We start from the raw sequence: 17,560 nt of genomic DNA on the forward strand, positions 1-17,560 counted from the left end.
ACGGGCTGCCCAGGGAAGTGGTGGAATTGTCATCCCTAGAGGTATTTAAAAGATGGGTAGATGTAGTGCTCAGTGATATGGTTTAGTGATGGGTTTTGTCGGTGTTAGGTTGATGGTTGGACTCGATGATCTGAAAGGTCCCTTCCAACCTAGACAATTCTATGATTATATACTGGGGAGTTAAAACAAGTGAATGGATTTTGGATTAAACCCACTCACAAATAGTTGTTGAAGTTACTGAAGTACTAATCAAAAACTTTACAGATGTTTTAACTGGTTCAGGTGGAATGGGGCCTTTGACCAGACCAACAGCTTCAAGGAGGGAAGGAGATGGATATTTGACCGAGAATTTCTGCAAAACAGTGTTTAGAGAAAGACAGACCCCAAAGGAGAAAAAGAAAAGGGAAAAAGGTAGCAATAAAAATACAGGTCTGTCAATCCACCTACTGGGGCTACCCCAATAATTTCTTCAGAAACCAGTTAGCTTCAGGACACCGGTGACATATTCACTGTCTATCCATAGTGATGACAATATATGAAACCACATTATGTACATCCTATACGCTCTGGAGCACAAGCACCCTACTAAGGTGAGCTAACAAGGGGTGAATTATGGCTTTGAATTTACTACTAACATAAGAAAACGTCACCTGTTCTCCCCCCGTCCTGTTCCTTTCCCACATCACAGAGAACCCTTACCTTTTACTGTGAGCTCTGCCGTTGATGTGTGGTGTCCCACTCGGAAAGTGATGGTGCCGATGTCCTGTTCTGTCACCTTCCTTAACGTCAGGGTGTGGATCTTTCCTTTCTCCACTGAGATCTCATTCATTTCGTTATTTTGCAGCGCAACATCTTGTAGCTTCCATTCAATGTCCCTTGCGTTTTCATGAGAAACCTGGCACCGAAAGGTGACATCGTCCCCTTCGAACACCACCATGTCCTTTAAGCCACTCACGATGGTCACGTCAGGCTCTGCAAACAGTCCATCAGTAGTCAAGCCATGAAAGGGAAAACACGGATCAAAACACAGAAATATTGAATATTATAGGCTGGAGGGGACTTCTGAAGGTCATCTGATCCAACCACTGCTCAAAGCAGGGCCAGTTTAGAGCAGGTTTCTCGGCACCTTGTCCAGCTGAGCTTTAAGCACCTCCAAGAATGGAGGTATCACATCTTCTCAAATCACGTTTCAAACACTGCTGGTTCACTGCTTTCAGTGCACTTGGTAACATGGCCAATATCTTTTGGTTAGTGGTTTTACTCCTTGCCCTTTCTCAGAGATACATTGAGTATTGATTTTTTTTTTTTTTTTTTAATTACATGTTTGATAATGTAATTGGGTGAATAAGGTGCGAATTCGAAATGCCAAAATTCAGGATTTTGAAACTTATTACATTTGCACTTACGTATCTTCACAGAATAACATTAAAACCTGATGCCTTCTACTGTCTTTTTGCAAAGAGAATTGCATACAGTCGGTGCTGGCACTCCAAACTGGCTGGGGATCTGGCTGGCTCTGCGCTCTCAGCAGGACTTACTGGATTAGCATGAGCACTTATTTGCGCTTCAGTTTGCTTGAGTCCTGTTTCTAAGACAGCTGGGCACCTGCAGACCTGTGCAAAGATCACGCAGCCAGCCTGCAAGGGGCAAAAGCTGTATGTACCCCGAATGTGCTGGGGCACACCGGAGGAGAAGCAGTACGATCTTCATCTGAGCAAACACAGAACATACTCATACAGCTGAGGTCACCACCTGCACGAAAAATGGCGCAGCTGGGCGTAACGTACAGAGTATCTATACTACCGAGCAGCCTGTAGAGATGCTAGCGGTGATTGTTCCACGCTAGCGGCCCAACCTGAAAGCAAGCTCTGTCTGCCATGATGTGAAGGCCAGATGTAGCTGCCATGTGACTGGAAGCTGGGGACGGACCATCTGTTCACTCACATGCGTATGATGTCAAGCAAATATTTCAAGCCATGAGTCACAAATTACAGCTGCCTTGTCCTCTCCTGTCCTCCAAGTGAATCTCTGCTTCGGTGCATTCATTGACCATAAGATTTTTTTGAACTATACCCTTCCTATGCTCTGTGTTTATCACAAGAGTTTATCACGATAGTAAGAATTACACGGGAAAACCTTAGCATCCCAAAGTGAAAATTCCCTTGCCCCCAGTAAACAGGTCTTGCCTTTCACGGTCAGTTTTGCAGAGCTCGTCTCATCTCCAGCTTTGCAGGAATACTCTCCAGCGTCGCTAGGCTCCAGGCGGTGAACACGCAGCTCGCGGAGGGTGCCGTCCTGCCACATTTCGTACTTGGAGCTCGAGTGAAGGACGACTCCATCTTTCCTCCACTCCACTTCTGCTTTGCTAATGGAAATCTCGCAGCGCAGCCTGGCCGTTCCCCCCACTTCCACTGCTTCATTCTTCAGCTGCTGCTTCAGCCGGGGTTTGATGGCTGCAAAGTGAAAAACAGTTAACTCACGATCCATTAGCTTGAATGCCAGGTCTGCACGACTCAGCACAAGGCACTTGGGGTCTGATGCTGCAGAACAAATTTGCATTAAGTGGTTATATGATAATAACAACCCTTTTTTCTCTATAAACAGGACTATATTCCCTATATCCAGACAAGGAGAGGATCAGAAAGTTTCCCCAAGGTTTGTTTCCTATAAAGTCAAAAGCAACCACGTTACACCTTTTATACATCTACTCTGGATATTGGAAATATGTTAATTTTCACAAAAATACTCATGACTGCCAATACTGTAAATGATGTAAAGCTTTAAACACATTTCTGATTTCTCTGCTGGCTTTTCAAGACCCTGGACCATCACCAGAGAGCTCTACCAGATGATGCACAAACAAATGGACTACATTTATTCAAGCAGAACATGGACCAGCTCAGACAACAGCTTGTCACTGATGGAAACAAGAAGGGAATATCCATCATGTGTGTGTGTGTGAGCAGTTGTGAAAACAGGAATCTCACTGGTGGTGGTTCCTCTCTTTAAACCCTTTGTGATACATGTAAAGCAAACACAGGGCTCTTTCACTTCTGGTTGACCCAGTGGATGCTTTGGGGGTCAAGTTCAGCTGAGAGGATGCAGTTTGAAAGGTTGTGGCTTAGATTAAAGCCACAAGTTCCACCCAATGGTTTGAGATGACCACAAACATTTCACAGATGGTGATTAATCACAGACATTATTCCTTGTTTGTTTAAACGCAGCGTTCTCAGGGTCTTCGTGGGAAGGCATTACAAAAATTGAAAATAGTAAATTTTTAAAATGCTTTTGTAAATGACTTATGATTAGTTATTGATTCAGCTGAGTCAGAAATGAATGTGAAGTGCCAAAAATAAAGATCTATTAGAATCTCCACGATGCAGAGTTTCTTGTTTTCATAAGTGCCACAGGAAGGGGTCAATACTCTGTTCCCTGTGCTTTAAATACCCTGTCTATAATCCTGTCCCATAAGATCCACAGTTCTGTATTCCGGTTTATGACTGGGCACCTGCTTTCCTCTTTATCTTAACATTTGGGGTGTCTTATTCACCAATGAATAAAAGAACATCATTCACACAATTTCACAAATCCCTTTTATCCTCTGTTCCATGCTGATGCAATGCTAACCATTCACTTTGAGGACTGCTGTGCTCTGCTGGTCTCCTGTATCACATGTGTAATCAGAGGCATCTTCTGGTTCTACGTTATGAATCACGAGTTCAGCTGTGCGACCACTTAATTTAATTTCATATTTGGCACACGGGAAGAGCTCCATTGTGCCTTTCCTCCACTCCACTGTTGCATTATCCTTTGTAAGCTCACACTGGAATTTCACTGCAGCTCCTTCTTCTGCCTCCTTGTCCTTGAGCTCCTTTTTGAAAAGAACTGGCAGAGCTAAAGGGAAAAGAAAAAGAAGGAACAGGAGCTTTTATTGAAGCCTGGGTCAAGTTCTGATTAAAACAGTTAGACTGACACTTCAGGGAACAAGATACTGTGCTTTGCAAGTGCTATATTCTAGGCAGGATCCATGTTTTCTAATTTGCCTGGAGCTACGAGGAGACCTTGCTGTGTCAGGAGCGGCCATCAGCACTTAGAACATTTGTTTCCTTTGTTCCTTGACTCAAATTCTTCCCAGGATTGAATTCTTCAAATGAATTTATCCTTCAGTTGATCTAACAAAGATCTCAAGAGTAAAAAGGTTGAAAACTCCATGGACAGCCTTATCAGATCAGGAAGGTTGTTGTCAGTGTTCCTCCAAGATTTGGAAGAAAATTTTTTTTTTAAATATTTAAGCTACGTATCATGCAAAGTGTCCAGACGTTACGTTAAAGCATTGCTCTTTCTTTAACTTCTCCCTAGACATATAGCTAGAAAGTATTTCTTCTGAGAACCCAAGACTCAAATGCAGCACTGGAATAACAAAATATCATCCTCTTCCATTCTCATTTAATAATAAAAATAATCCTAGTATATCAGATGAAAAGGAAAATATTTATAGGGAAAAAATAAGGTACTTCAAAATATTCACATTCAAACTGTTGCTTTGCATGTCGGATGGAACATATTGCTTTAGGAGTCAGCTCGCACCACCTACCTTTCACATTTAAAGATGCCTTGGTTTCCTGATCCCCAGTATCACAGCTGTATTCTCCTGTATCTTCTAATTTGAGATTATGTATTAAGAGCTCTACCTGGCATTCCCTCTGCCTCATTTCATACTTCTGGCTGGGCTGCAGCCCCACTCCTCCTTTCCTCCATTCCACTGCAGTATTGGGTTTTGACAGCTCACAGCAGAATATAGCTGTACTTCCCTCCTCTGACTCCTTATTTTGAAGGGGTTGTTTAAATGTGACGGGCAGTGCTGCAAAATTTGAGAAGGAAATGTTTTCAGAGTGTTTTAGTCCGGCAAGGACCCAATTCTACCATTATTCTTCAGAAATGGCCTATTCTAATGATTCCACGATCCTTGGGCTGTGACACTCGGTCTCGGCAGCACATTTCTTGAGCCATTACGTGAACCAAGAGCTGAGGACAGATGGTGAGAGCTGGTCTTAGAGAGTAGCTCACAGAATGGCCTGGTTTGGGGCCTGAAGGAGTCACACTTTCCCATAGAAGTATGTCCAGGCCAACTAGGGGTGCGTTAGTCAAAGACCACTGGGACACAGTGGTACACGGAACCTCGTTCCTTAATGGAGGTCTGTGAGTTTGCAATATTAAGTTAAGAATATTTTTCCCCCAAATAAAGCTTCTGTCAGCATATAAAAGATCAATTTAGCATTCTAAACACAAGACAACGCACCACAGTAAGAGATGGAGTGATAAACACAAGAGGAAATTCAGATTCCTGGCAAGATCTTGCTCAGGATGGTAGAAGGATGGTAGAAGGGGCTGAGGAAAACAGATGCACTCAGTATTTACACCCGAGGCTTAAATAATAATAAAGTAAAGTAATAATACAGCACATTCACGTGTTATAGAAATCCTTTATCCACCGATTGATGCATCTCTTATCATCCCAATCAGGCATCCCTTATGCCTAATGAAGCAATCAAGAGCCAAAAACAACTGTCAGCCTGACCGGCTTATTTTCTGTTATCCATTCCCATAAGCAGCCACACTCAGAGGGAAGGAGGCTTCATCATATTTTGACATTATGGCAACATTTAATTGCTTTGATGCTGATTAACCACTCCAGATACTCCAAGCAGAACCTTCCTAACTTGACCATGTGTCATGCTCAGGTAGAATACGTTTGCTGGCATGGACCAGCAGCAAAAAAAGTAAATGGCCGTAGGGAACATGGAGAGATGCTCCTCTCACTTCACCTCTGCTGAGCCAAGGGTCAGTACTCTGCCTACCATGTATGGTTACCACAGCCGTTGTCTGCTGGTGTCCAGAGTCGCAGGTGTACTCTCCTGAATCATCCACTTCTAAGTCATATATGACCAATTCGGCAGCAGAGCCCTGCTGCTTCATCTCATATTTCAAACCAGGGTAGAGAGTAGTATTTCCTTTCCTCCACTCTACTGGAGCCTTGGCTTTGGTGAGCTCACACCTCAGTGTTGCTGTACCACCTTCTTCTGCCTCGGTATTCTGAAGCTCTTTTTTAAAAAGTACTGGTAGGGCTATAAAATAGAAATATAACTTGCAGCATACTGCAATTGGGGTTTGGGAAAGAGAAAATAGAAAGCAAATGAAAACACCAAAAGAGCTTTTTTGCAGATGTCTCTAAGCCTCAAACCTCTAGATTAAAAGTACAAGGCTATTTCTCCAGAGAGGTAATAGGAGTAGCTGCAGAACACGAAGAAATTGATTTCAAGAAGTTATATTTGAAGTACATACAGGCTTAATATAATCGATGATCTAAAAATGGCAGAATATTTTTCCTATTATAAAAGTAGCCAACATGTTGCCCTGAGCACAGACAAGATAATCCGAGGGCCAGCAGAGAGCTGTAAGAGTTCAGATTCCCTCTTAAGGCAGGCCACTTGCAGGAGAGATTACAACTATCCTGAAAATAACATACTGACACAACACATTTGGTTTTGCGTTGCAATCCCCATTTTCTACCTCTATCAGGCTCTATAGACCATGCCATTCTGCCACCTTCCTTAGGAATCACAGCCAAGTCTTCTCCATAAGTGACACTAACATACAGCTTTAATTTTCAGAATATATTATAACCTTTACCCTTTTCTTTTTTCATTTTTTTTTCTTTTTTTTTACCATTGACTGTCAAAGTGGCAGTTGTCTGCTGATCTCCACACACACAGGTGTAATCTCCAGTGTCCTCCACATCCAGCTCATGGATAATCAGCTTTGCAACAGCACCGTCTTGACTCATTTGATATTTGCTGCTTGCTTTGAGCAGCTCCTGCCCTTTCTTCCACTCCACCACAGCAGGTTTAGTCAGCTCACAGTGCAGAGCAGCTGTCCCACTTTCTACAGCTTCTAGGTCCTTCAGGTCTTTTTTGAATTCTGGAGGCAGTGCTGAAGGGTAAAAGAATTACCATAGAGAGAGTGAATATTCCTAAAAAAGCAGCTAAATGGGGTGTTTGGGGAGAGAACTCATGGTGCACTACAGAGCCCTGATCCAGGTCAGTGGAACACAATGGAAAAATCTTTCCTGACTTCCCTGGACTCTGCATCAGGGCAAGGAAAGTGAGAAGGACCAGCACAGCTGAGAAGGACACACACCAACAGACAGTTTTTTCCCCAATTCTAACAGAAGGAGGAAGAACACGAGCAAATTCCAAGGGAACACAAAACCCCAAGCAAACAGAAAGGGAATGGGAACAGACCACAGCAACAGAGACTTGGGCAGGTCTAAGGTTTGGAGAACCTTAGTTGCAAGGATTACTTTACCATGCACTGTTAAGGCAGCTGTGGTGGTCTTGTCTCCACACACACAGGTATAATCTCCAGCATCGTTCAAGTCTAAATCTTGAACTACCAGCTCCACAACACAGCCTTCTTGTCTCATACTGTACTTGTTGTCTGAGGTGAGGACATGATGGCCCTTCTTCCACTGAACGTGGGCAGATGCCTTGCTGAGCTCACAGCGCAAAGTGACTGTTCCACCTTCTACTGCTTCCTCGCTGGTCATTTCCTCTTGGAAAAATGAAGGCACAGCTGAAGAATGCAGGTAAAAAGCATTACAAACTGAAGACACTTCCAGGGATGGGTGAGAGCAGAAAGTGACAGGGGAAGGTTGTGAAGGTTATGGAAGGGCGAGCATCAGCAACAAAAGAGAGGAAAGAGAAGTGAAAATGTCCTAGAGGGAACATATACCCTTAACCTTTGGTTTCATGCTGGCTTACTACTAGCAAAATTGTACTGTCCTCAAGAGACACGCTTTCTACCAGTTTCCACGTAAGAAGAGCTAAGAATATAGTCTCTGAGCCCCTTAATTCACACACGTATTGATGTCTTCCACAAACTTCAGTCCTTCGTACTCTCTTTTCCTACTTATAGAGGAGCCCTGCTGAGCTCTGAGTGTTGGCACAGCTCCTTACTCATTATCATTCCTTCTACCTTGAGATACTCTTGAAAAGATGCAGCCAGGGCTCACAGATTCTTCTTGACACCAAAGAAAAACTCCAGATGCTGATTCTTCTTGTCTCAGAACATATTTTTCCCCACTTAAGGTAATTCTAGTACCCACTGCAAGTTGTGTCCTTGAAATAAATTTGGTGACATTAAGACATGTCCCTCTATTAACTAGGTGGGATAATGGGATATTCCACCTGTTTAACAAGGTTAGATAACTCAGATCTCAAACTTAGCATCTGACTCCATAGTAGTACATGTCAAGCAGAGTTAAACTTGAAACACCAGTTTTGTTTGCAAAGCAACTGATTCTTGCAACAAAATAAGACCAGAAGGTCACAGAAAGAATTTATTCTTTCCTGCTTAGAAAATCAGTCTCCCAATGCAAATCTGTCTTTGTGCAAAAGAACAAGAGGTTATGGGCACAAACCCCAATATAAAGGTAACTCAGCACAGAAGAAATTATAACTAGCACAGCCTTATTCTGGATACTGCTTTTTATACCCTATTCTATGTTAAAATAGTAGGTGTTGAGAATGCCAGAAAGGAATGGCAAAGAATAAACAGATTTGTGTTTTAGAGAATACATGCAGGAAAGCGAAGGCAAAAGAATAGTGGGTTTATATGCTAGGAAAGGAATGCCAGAAGGGAAAGATGAAAGGGCAGCAGGTTTGCGTTTAAGGAAAGGAAAAGACAAAAGGATGGCACAGGAAAAAGTAGAGCAGTATTTTCCAATATACACAGCCTGCAGGTCATCAAAGGCAGGGAACACTTTCAAATGAATGGAAATTCAGTTAATAAGGTTGAACAAACAGACATGGAAAATTGAACACCTTATAGTAGAGGACAGATGTTTCCAGTTAGGAAATAGGAGGTCAAGATAATTTTTACCCTGTACTGTTAAGACAGCTGTAGTCTGGTGCTCTCCACAGACACAGGTGTAGTCTCCTGCATCCTCCTCAGCTATTTCATGAATCACCAGCTCTGCCCTGGTCCCTTCCTGCCTTATTTTGTATTTCTCACTCGCTTTGAGAATCCTCTGGTCCTTCCGCCACTCCACTGGAGCAGCCTTGGTGAGCTCACAGTGCAGGGTGACTTCTCCACCTTCTTCTGCTTCCTTGTTCTTTAACTCTTCCTTAAAGAGCGGTGGCAGAGCTGAAGGATGCAACATGGACAAATGGTCAACAGAAAAACAGAGTTAAAATCCTAATTTCTTTTTCATGCTTGGGGTTATTTCCCCTCAATGCTTCCCTTTTTCAGCCTATGATAAACCTGCTTAGCTACAGCCAAGTTCAGAAACTCGGAAAGTATCCTTCTTCAGGTGTGACATGGTTTCACTTACCATAAGGGATCAGTTCCCCGGCTGTCTGTTGTTTTTTATGTTGAAAGAACAACACAGAAAGATCCAGACCTTGGGTCAACAGCACTCACAAATACCAGTATTCTACCTACACAGGTGTGATTACTTGGAGGCTGGTATTGTTATTTTCTGGTTTGGTTTTACTAAGAACTTGTAGCCTCACCTGCATGAAAGCAGCCAGATTTCAAAATAAAACTGCTTCTGATTTTAACTTGAAGTTTGAAAGGCCATTACATGCAATAAGAATTTCAGATTCTTACTATTCCCCATTTTGGAAATCATAACCCAAAGACAGAACAACCTACAGGAAAACTAATTATTAACATTTACCCACAAATGTGCCTTGTGCACAACTACTGTAAGCGGGTACAGAACACAAAGGGTGCTCCCCAGATGCCTCAGAAAAGGTCGACATCTCAAGAAAGCCTGAGGGGAGTCAGAAATTTTGGAAAAAAAATGTAGGGGACAGAACTGGGTCTCTTTGCCCAAGTGAGTTCCTCATAGCCAAGGACTGTTACTCCATTAAAGTGGATACTCACTAATGAGAGCAGAACACCCAGTAATGAGATTATTAACATAATATAAGGATTTATTTCTGGATTTATTTTGTTTATTAGGAGCTAGTAGGATAAAGAATAGTATAACTGCTGATAACCTGTGTTGTTGGGCTTTGGTTTTTTTTAATACCTGTCAAGGTAGTCTTGATCCCCACACACAGGGGTGTAGACCCCTGCATCCTTCAAACCTAGGTTAGAGGTACCAAGCTCTGAAAAAGTAAGTCAACTCGTTCTGCGTGTCTGACTTGCTTAAGGTATCTGGTTCTCTGGGAGCAGCCGTGGCCAGTTCAACCAGCAGAGAGACATCTGCTGCTGCCCCAACCCTCACTTCTCCTTTGAGCAGTGCTTGGAGAGCAGAAGGCCTGACAGACCATAAATGTGTGGCTGGTTGGAGCGAACCATGGGGATAGGGGTGGAGAAAAGCTGGAAAATGTAAATGTCCAAGAGGAGGGGACTTGGGTAGAAAGAAATATCTCATTTTCTCCTTTCAAAGGGAGGCAGATTAATAACAACCTCAAAATTTCCCCTTAGTCTTTCCCAGTAAGAAATGAGCTGTACATAGAATGAAGAGAAAGGGGGGAAACCAAGGAAAATCTACTGACCAAGGGCAGAAATAGGTGAATTTCAGAGTGATGTCTATCTATAAAACTATTTATTAATTTTAATAAGGTCTTTTTACCATGAACTGTTAAGGTTGCTGTTGTCTTCTGGTCACCACAAACACACGTATAATCTCCAGCGTCTTTTACTTCTAGGCCAGTGATGACCAGCTCTGCAGTGGTGCCAGACTGTCTCATTTGATATTTGTCACTTGCTTTGAGCACTTTGGACCCTATTTTCCACTGCACAGGAGCTGCTTTGGTTAATTCACAACGCAGAGAGACTGATGCTCCTTCCTGGACTTCTTCATTCTTCAGTTCTTCCTTGAAAAGCACCGGCAGGGCTGGGAATGGAAAGTTAATAATGTATTTAAACTAAAAGACCTCTGCATTTGTGATCAGCATCATGAAATCTCAACTGAAGTTCAAATCTGGCCAAGTCAGGGACTTTGGTCATTGAGGTTGAGGTTATCACTATGATGATCTGGAAAACTAAATCCAGCAGCGACAGCAAGGAAAAAAAGTGCTGAGTTGACAGGTCAAAGTACAATCCATACATTTTGGATGGATTCAAGATGCAATCTGAAGAATTTATCACAGGGCCACCCTCCACTAAGGCAGGACATCTCAGCTGGTCTACCAGGAGCATTTCCGAGGCGCTATTCCCTTAAACTTACAACACAGCAGTTTGTCTGCATGGAGAAATGGACACTTTTTGGGAATATCAAACCTAAATTAAGTGTCAGACCAAGAAGTTCTCCTTTCCTGAACACAAAGTAATTCCTAGGAAAAAGCTGATAGGTGAACACGTCATACAGCAACAGGTGCTTCAGAGAAACAAAAAATGAACGGTCATCCACAGGACGAATTTACCATTCACTGTCAGAGAAGCGGTGGTGTGTTGGTCTCCACACACACAGATGTAATCTCCCGCATCCTGCAGCTCGAGATCACGAATTTCCAGTTCAGCGAGGGCATCATCCTGCCGCATGATGTATTTTTCACTTGCCCTGAGTGTTTTATTTCCTTTCTTCCATGACACAGCTGCAGCCTTGGTCAGCTCACAGCGCAGAGTGGCTGTTTGGCTTTCCACAGCTTGCAGGTCCTTCAGTTCTTCTTTGAAAAGTGCAGGCAGGGCTGAAGGTCACAAAACGGACAGAGGACATTAAAAATGACACATGGCACACAGGTGATGGGAGGGGTGGGGTGGTACAGAGGCAGAGAACATTTTAAGGTGGAAAGTGTTTCTTTTCCTCATAATTCTGGGACTTCGGACAAACCAATAGACAGGAACAGAAAAGCAGCCTGGACACAACCAGACCTTAGAGACAGCTTACGAATTTAAAGAAACAAATTCAGCCACAGGTGAACACACAACCAATAGCGATGGGGTGATGGAGAAAAATGCACAGTGACACAGATATATGTATATATGTTTTTTTACCATGCACTGTCAAAGCAGCTGTTGTCTCCTGTTCTCCACACACACAAGTGTATTCTCCAGTGTCTTTCAACTCTGCATCATGGATAAGCAGCTTCATGACCGTACCCTCCTGTCTCATTTTGTATTTGTCGCTGACTTTTAGCAAACTGCTTCCCTTTCTCCACTCTACTTGAGCAACTTTGGTCAGCTCACAGCGCAGAGTGGCTGCTTGACCTTCTGTCACCTCCTCGTCCTTCAGGCCTTCCTTGATGAGGGCAGGCAGCGCTGAGGATGCAATGGACAGAGGGTTAAAACTGGAGCAGCAAACACAGCCTGAAGGGCACGGGTCAGGGAAACAAAGGTGAGGGCATCAGTGGGGAGCTGTCTTCCGGCCTAACCTCGCATCTACCTGAGGGATCAGGTCCTAAAACCACTTTGTATTAGGAAATGGGATGAAGGTTTTTCCCCTTAAATCACAAAATGCAGATTAATTCTCGTGACTTTGACATGCAAAGTCAGGCTGAGAGGAACTACGTAGAGATAACAACGAAGACGGACCAAAAAAAAAAATCAATTCAAACTATAATCTCCATAATGAAGATATCCAGATAAAATTGGTTATTACCATGCACTGCTAAGGAAGCTGTGGACTGCTTATCCCCACACATGCAGGTATAATCACCAGCATCACTCTCATCTAGATTATGGATCACCAGTTCTGCAGTGACATCCTTCTGCCTCATTTTGTATTTCTCGCCAGGTTTGAGTACTGTGTCCCCTTTTTTCCACTCCACTGAAGCGGCCTTGGTCAGCTCACAGCGCAGAGTGACTACTTCACCCTCCGTGGCTTCTTCATTTCTTAACTCTTCTTTGAAGAGAGCAGGAAGGGCTGAGAAACAGAGGAGTAAACATTTTCATGATACGCAGTTCCTGACCACCAAAAAAAAAAATGAACCTGATGTTTATCAATATCTATCCATGCCTAGTTATTGACATGAGGATCATCTCACAGAAGGAAGATAATAATTTGTATCATAGACACAAAAGGGATTTCCAGTGGGTAAATATGCTGATTGGGAAAACTTCACGTATGGTCAAAACTGTAACTTTCTCAATATAATTCAGCTCAGGAAATTGATATAGCAGGTTACACCATGATCAGGAAAAAAAAGCTAAAGGAAAAAATGAAAGGGTTTTACCTTACACATTAAGGATGTCAACAGATCCAGCCCGAGAGTTAGAATGAGGCTGAAGAGCAGAATCAGAGAGACCTCCTGAAAGTGCTTGGGTAACAATGAAAAGGAAAAAGGAGAATCTCTCCATTGGGGAAATCTGCTATAAGATCTTCACAGCAGGTGCTTTTAGAAAAACTAATTGAATCGTTCAGAGCATAAGACTGGATGGTAACATGGTAATATGTAGTGTGGGAGCAGCAGGATGGGACAATATCTGCTACGTCTTTGAAATGGGGTGGGAAATGCTTTTGGATATACAATAGATATAAAAGAACAGCAGAGAAGTATCTCCAATTCCTGACTGACCAGCAAGAAAGAAATACTTGAGAATACGGATGTGGAGGTTCATTGGTCATACACCCAGTATGAAGCAGGAGAGCTCATGGATTTTAGGACAAGTAATGATTGAGAAGAGCAAAAGGAAATTCTGTGATCAACAAGAAAGTAAGCTTCAATAATTAAATAATTGTTACTTACGATCAAAAAGAAGCAAACTTAAAGGACAAGGTAGTTTAAGATAGTGGAAAACTTCTCAAAGAAAGTATAATAAGGGCATAATTACAGACTACCTCACTCCAAGGATCACTAGGAATACCCTGCCTAAATCACAAATTCTTCAATGTCCTGAAACTCAAGAGACCTATAAATTATGGGAGTTTAGATGAGCACAAAAGAAATACTACAAAATGTAGAGGCAAACCCGGAACGGCCAGGTTCCCTGCCTGTCTCAAGAAGGTCAAGGGCAGTTCCCAATTCCTGGACTCTGTCATCTCATGGACAAAGAGACCAACATGAAAGAGCAGGTGAAAGGTAACCTGCAAAATGATGCTGATATTAAATGTCTCCAGACACAGTTGTGTGTATTTATATCCAGCAACAGGAGCTTTCCTCATCCTCTCCTCACAGTTCAACTTGACGCTCTTGGCTGTATCAGAATATGCATGCAAACCCCAGGAAACCTGGCCAGCCTGAACTAGAAAGAAGCAGAAATAATACAATGACATTCTGTAGGTAGATCAGAATGAAGAAAAACAAGAAGGGAGAAGTTGGTCTATCAATTTTCAGGAATATACGTTGATGGCAGGTAACATGGGAAGAGCTGAAGTGTTTAATTCCTTTTTCTTCTTTAATATTACAAGTTAATGATAACTAAGAAAATAATAGGAATTCTGGATAGGATAAGAAAAAAATGGATTAGAGAACATTTAAATAAACTGAATATTCTCAAAGCACCTTGGTGTAATGAAATTTGTCCTGGAATACTTAAGGTACAGGCTCAATCAATATCAGACATTAACAGTTACACTGGACAAATCAAAGACAATGGGTGATGTTCCAAAAGTATAGAACAAACAGAAACTCAGAGCTGGAAAGAGTCTCACACACAGTTAGTTCGCATCATGTAAACTGAGTCTAAGCTCCCAGGACAGTCAAGAAAGATCCAGACAAAGTCAACGGAGCCAATGGAGCTGACCAAGTGTAAATGCCTGCTGTAAGGTCAACTGGATGTCTCCCTGGCTTCCATTGACTAAGTGTCGTGGTTTTGGCTGAATTTACCAAAACCGGACTGGCAGATGGCCCTTCCCCCCCCTCCCCCCCCCCTAAAAGAGGAGAGAGGAGGAGAAAGAGATAAGGAGATTCAGAAGTTTAGAATGAACGAAACTACTTTAATGAAAAATTAATATTAAAATAAAAATAAAGAAGAAAATAATGAAATAGATACAATATATACAAAACCGTATCAAGCTCCCAGGATGTCAGTTACGTCACCGGCAGGCACTGGGGAAGTCCCAGACTGGACTCAGTGACGAATGGGAACTGGATTCCAGCTCTGGAGTCAGGAACACACGGCTCAGGATCAAAGGCAGATGAACAGACAGAGTCCTCTCTGGACGTCGGCCATCGCAGGAAGGGCTAACCCTTTGATCCCTCAGCTTTTACACTGAGCATGGGGCAGATGGGATGGAATACCCCAGTTGGTCAGGTTTGGGTCACCTCTCCTGTCCACTCCTCCCCACCGATGTGACCCCTCTACGTTTTTTCCGTTTCCGACCCTCTAAGGGGGCAAATAACGAAATTGGCTGACCTTGGTTGTTATAGCAATAAATATAAGCAAGGGCCTCCCTGCATACCGTTCCTTGGCATGGAGCACAAACATTGGTCTTATCACTCTGAGAACGAGCAGTTTTCTCCACAATATGCCGTTAATTTCAGAGAGTTAGAGGAGGCCTAGCTAGGGTGTAAAGTTACAGAACAGAAAATTGGTTCGGTTTTACTTCAAACCGGGACACTAAGTTGACTAGATCTCCACTGACAACAACGGGAGCTTAGGTCTTGATCACTGGTCTTGATCTACAAGCTGAATCTCATTCACAGCGCTTGTCTTGGAAAAAGGCATAAGAAGGGGACAGCAGAGAGAGGATCCAAGGAATTCTGGCCATTTCAGCTTAGCTTTAATTCTCTGAAAAATATTGTAGCAATAGACTTGGACTTACCAAGAGCTTTTCTCTTCATGAAGGAGTGGACCAGTGTAATTTTTCTTGTCATAGTTTAATAAGCTTCACCGGCAGAATGACATAGTGTATGTTATACGAACTTGTTTCAGTAAAGCTCTTAACCCTGACTTAGGCATAGGTGGAACTACAGTAGGAAACACCACCAGTTTGAAAACCACAGGCAGATAATGAGCATTCAGCTGTGATTTACACTCACAATGAAAGAATGAGTTGAACAGAGTTCCTCAGGACGCTGAAGTCCAGTATTATTTTGCATTTTCTCTAGCGACTTTCACAATGAAATGCAGAACAGTCATTAACTTTGCATAGGATCTCAAGCTGGGAAGGGAGAGAAGCTAAAAGCACTTTGTTAAACAGGATTAGGAGAAAGAAGATCTTGATGAAGCTGTGGTGAAAAACTAGGCTACAATTCAGCAAGAGCAGGTGCAAAATACTATATTTAGAAACAATCGACACCACAAATACAAGATGTGGAATAATAGGCAGCAAATCTGGAGAGAGAGATTTGGGGTTAACAAGGGATCATGGAGCAAATGCAAGTCAAAAAAATGCAATTCGGATGTGAATAAAGCAAACATCATAATAGGGATATATAAAACAGTATCATATGCAAGACACATGAAGTCCTTCCATCCTACTCCAGTCTGGCAAAGCCTCGGATGGAGCACTGTAGTCTGCTTTTGGCCTCCATGCTTCTAGAAAGATGTAGATTAACTGAAGATGGTCCAGAAAGCAATAAAGATGAGCTGAAGTCTAGAAAACATGACCTATGAAGAAAGAGTAAAAGGATTGAAGGTGCTTAGTCCAGAAAAGAGAAGACAGAAAGGAGAAGTGATACAAATTTTCAAATCTTTCATAGAGAGGAAAATATTTCTCTATTTCTACAGCATATGGGACAAGAAGCAATGACTTAAGCCAGCTGGAGAAAGACTTTTGTTGAAATTAGGAAGAACGTTCTGGCAGTATGGGTGGCTAGGCATGGAATGAGTGTCCAGAGGAACGGCAAATTCCTCAGCACTGGAGTGGGGCTAAATAGGTGCGATGGTGACTTGGGGCTCAAGGATGGACTAGATGACTTGTAGAGGTCTTTTCCAATTCTGTTTTCCATGGTTAAAGAAAAAGTTCAAGACTGAAACCATCCTTGTTTTATTGGTAAATACCAAGATCAAAAAGACTAGGCAGTAAAAAGAAATCAATGCATCGACCTACTGAATTTCCAGGTGAGAAAGATGGCTGAAACTACTTCCTACTGTCCTATGTTAGTAGTGGAAAGTTAGTTTCCCTCTCTTCCAAGGAAAGTTTGCAGATGAATTTGACTGAGGACTGTGAAGTACTCTCGCACTATAATGCTGTGTATTCTGCAATACCAGAATACAAATCTACATGATCCTTGGTCAGACTTACATAAAAAAAGTTGTATTTTATCAAGTTTCGTTTGCAGCATTTAAAATTATCTGGCGAATCCTAACGTAACATGAAATCCAAGATCACTCTAAGAAGCGTGAATGTTCCTGCTGCTCTATCTCTCTAGCCTCAAGTGAAAAGTAAGTAAAACAGAACAAAAAGATTAAGCACATGGAATCCTTAAGCCTTCAGTGTGGTGCAAAGCAATATAGTTGTGCACCAACAAGAGCAAGAAGAACACAGGGAAAACGCTAATATAGTAAGGGAACTACAAGTCTAGTTAGAATTAGATAAAAATCGCAATAAAACCAGGAAAATCCATTACCAACAATTAATGATGGCAAGATTAGAGAAAGAACTCATTGTGTGTCAGTACTGAAGCTTCTAGAGGAAACAGGAGAAACATCACACAAAAAT

The 17,560-nt window shown here is 42.4% G+C and overlaps 1 protein-coding gene across 1 annotated transcript in view; it reads right to left on the minus strand.

Moving 5' to 3' along the window:
* The window catches only part of OBSCN (obscurin, cytoskeletal calmodulin and titin-interacting RhoGEF), a 192,867-nt gene that overhangs the window by 96,017 nt on the left and 79,290 nt on the right, over nucleotides 1-17,560 (minus strand). The window contains exons 43-50 of the mRNA XM_074157645.1: nucleotides 12,792-12,877; nucleotides 11,439-11,616; nucleotides 10,646-10,909; nucleotides 8,941-9,204; nucleotides 7,366-7,632; nucleotides 5,859-6,125; nucleotides 4,595-4,861; nucleotides 700-972 (exon numbers count right to left, since the gene is read on the minus strand). Of these exons, the coding sequence (XP_074013746.1) occupies nucleotides 700-972; nucleotides 4,595-4,861; nucleotides 5,859-6,125; nucleotides 7,366-7,632; nucleotides 8,941-9,204; nucleotides 10,646-10,909; nucleotides 11,439-11,616; nucleotides 12,792-12,877 (1,866 nt within the window). The remainder of the gene's footprint in view (nucleotides 1-699; nucleotides 973-4,594; nucleotides 4,862-5,858; nucleotides 6,126-7,365; nucleotides 7,633-8,940; nucleotides 9,205-10,645; nucleotides 10,910-11,438; nucleotides 11,617-12,791; nucleotides 12,878-17,560) is intronic.

This window comes from Numenius arquata, chromosome 12 (assembly GCF_964106895.1).
Source record: "Numenius arquata chromosome 12, bNumArq3.hap1.1, whole genome shotgun sequence".
NCBI classification, from domain to species: domain Eukaryota; kingdom Metazoa; phylum Chordata; class Aves; order Charadriiformes; family Scolopacidae; genus Numenius; species Numenius arquata.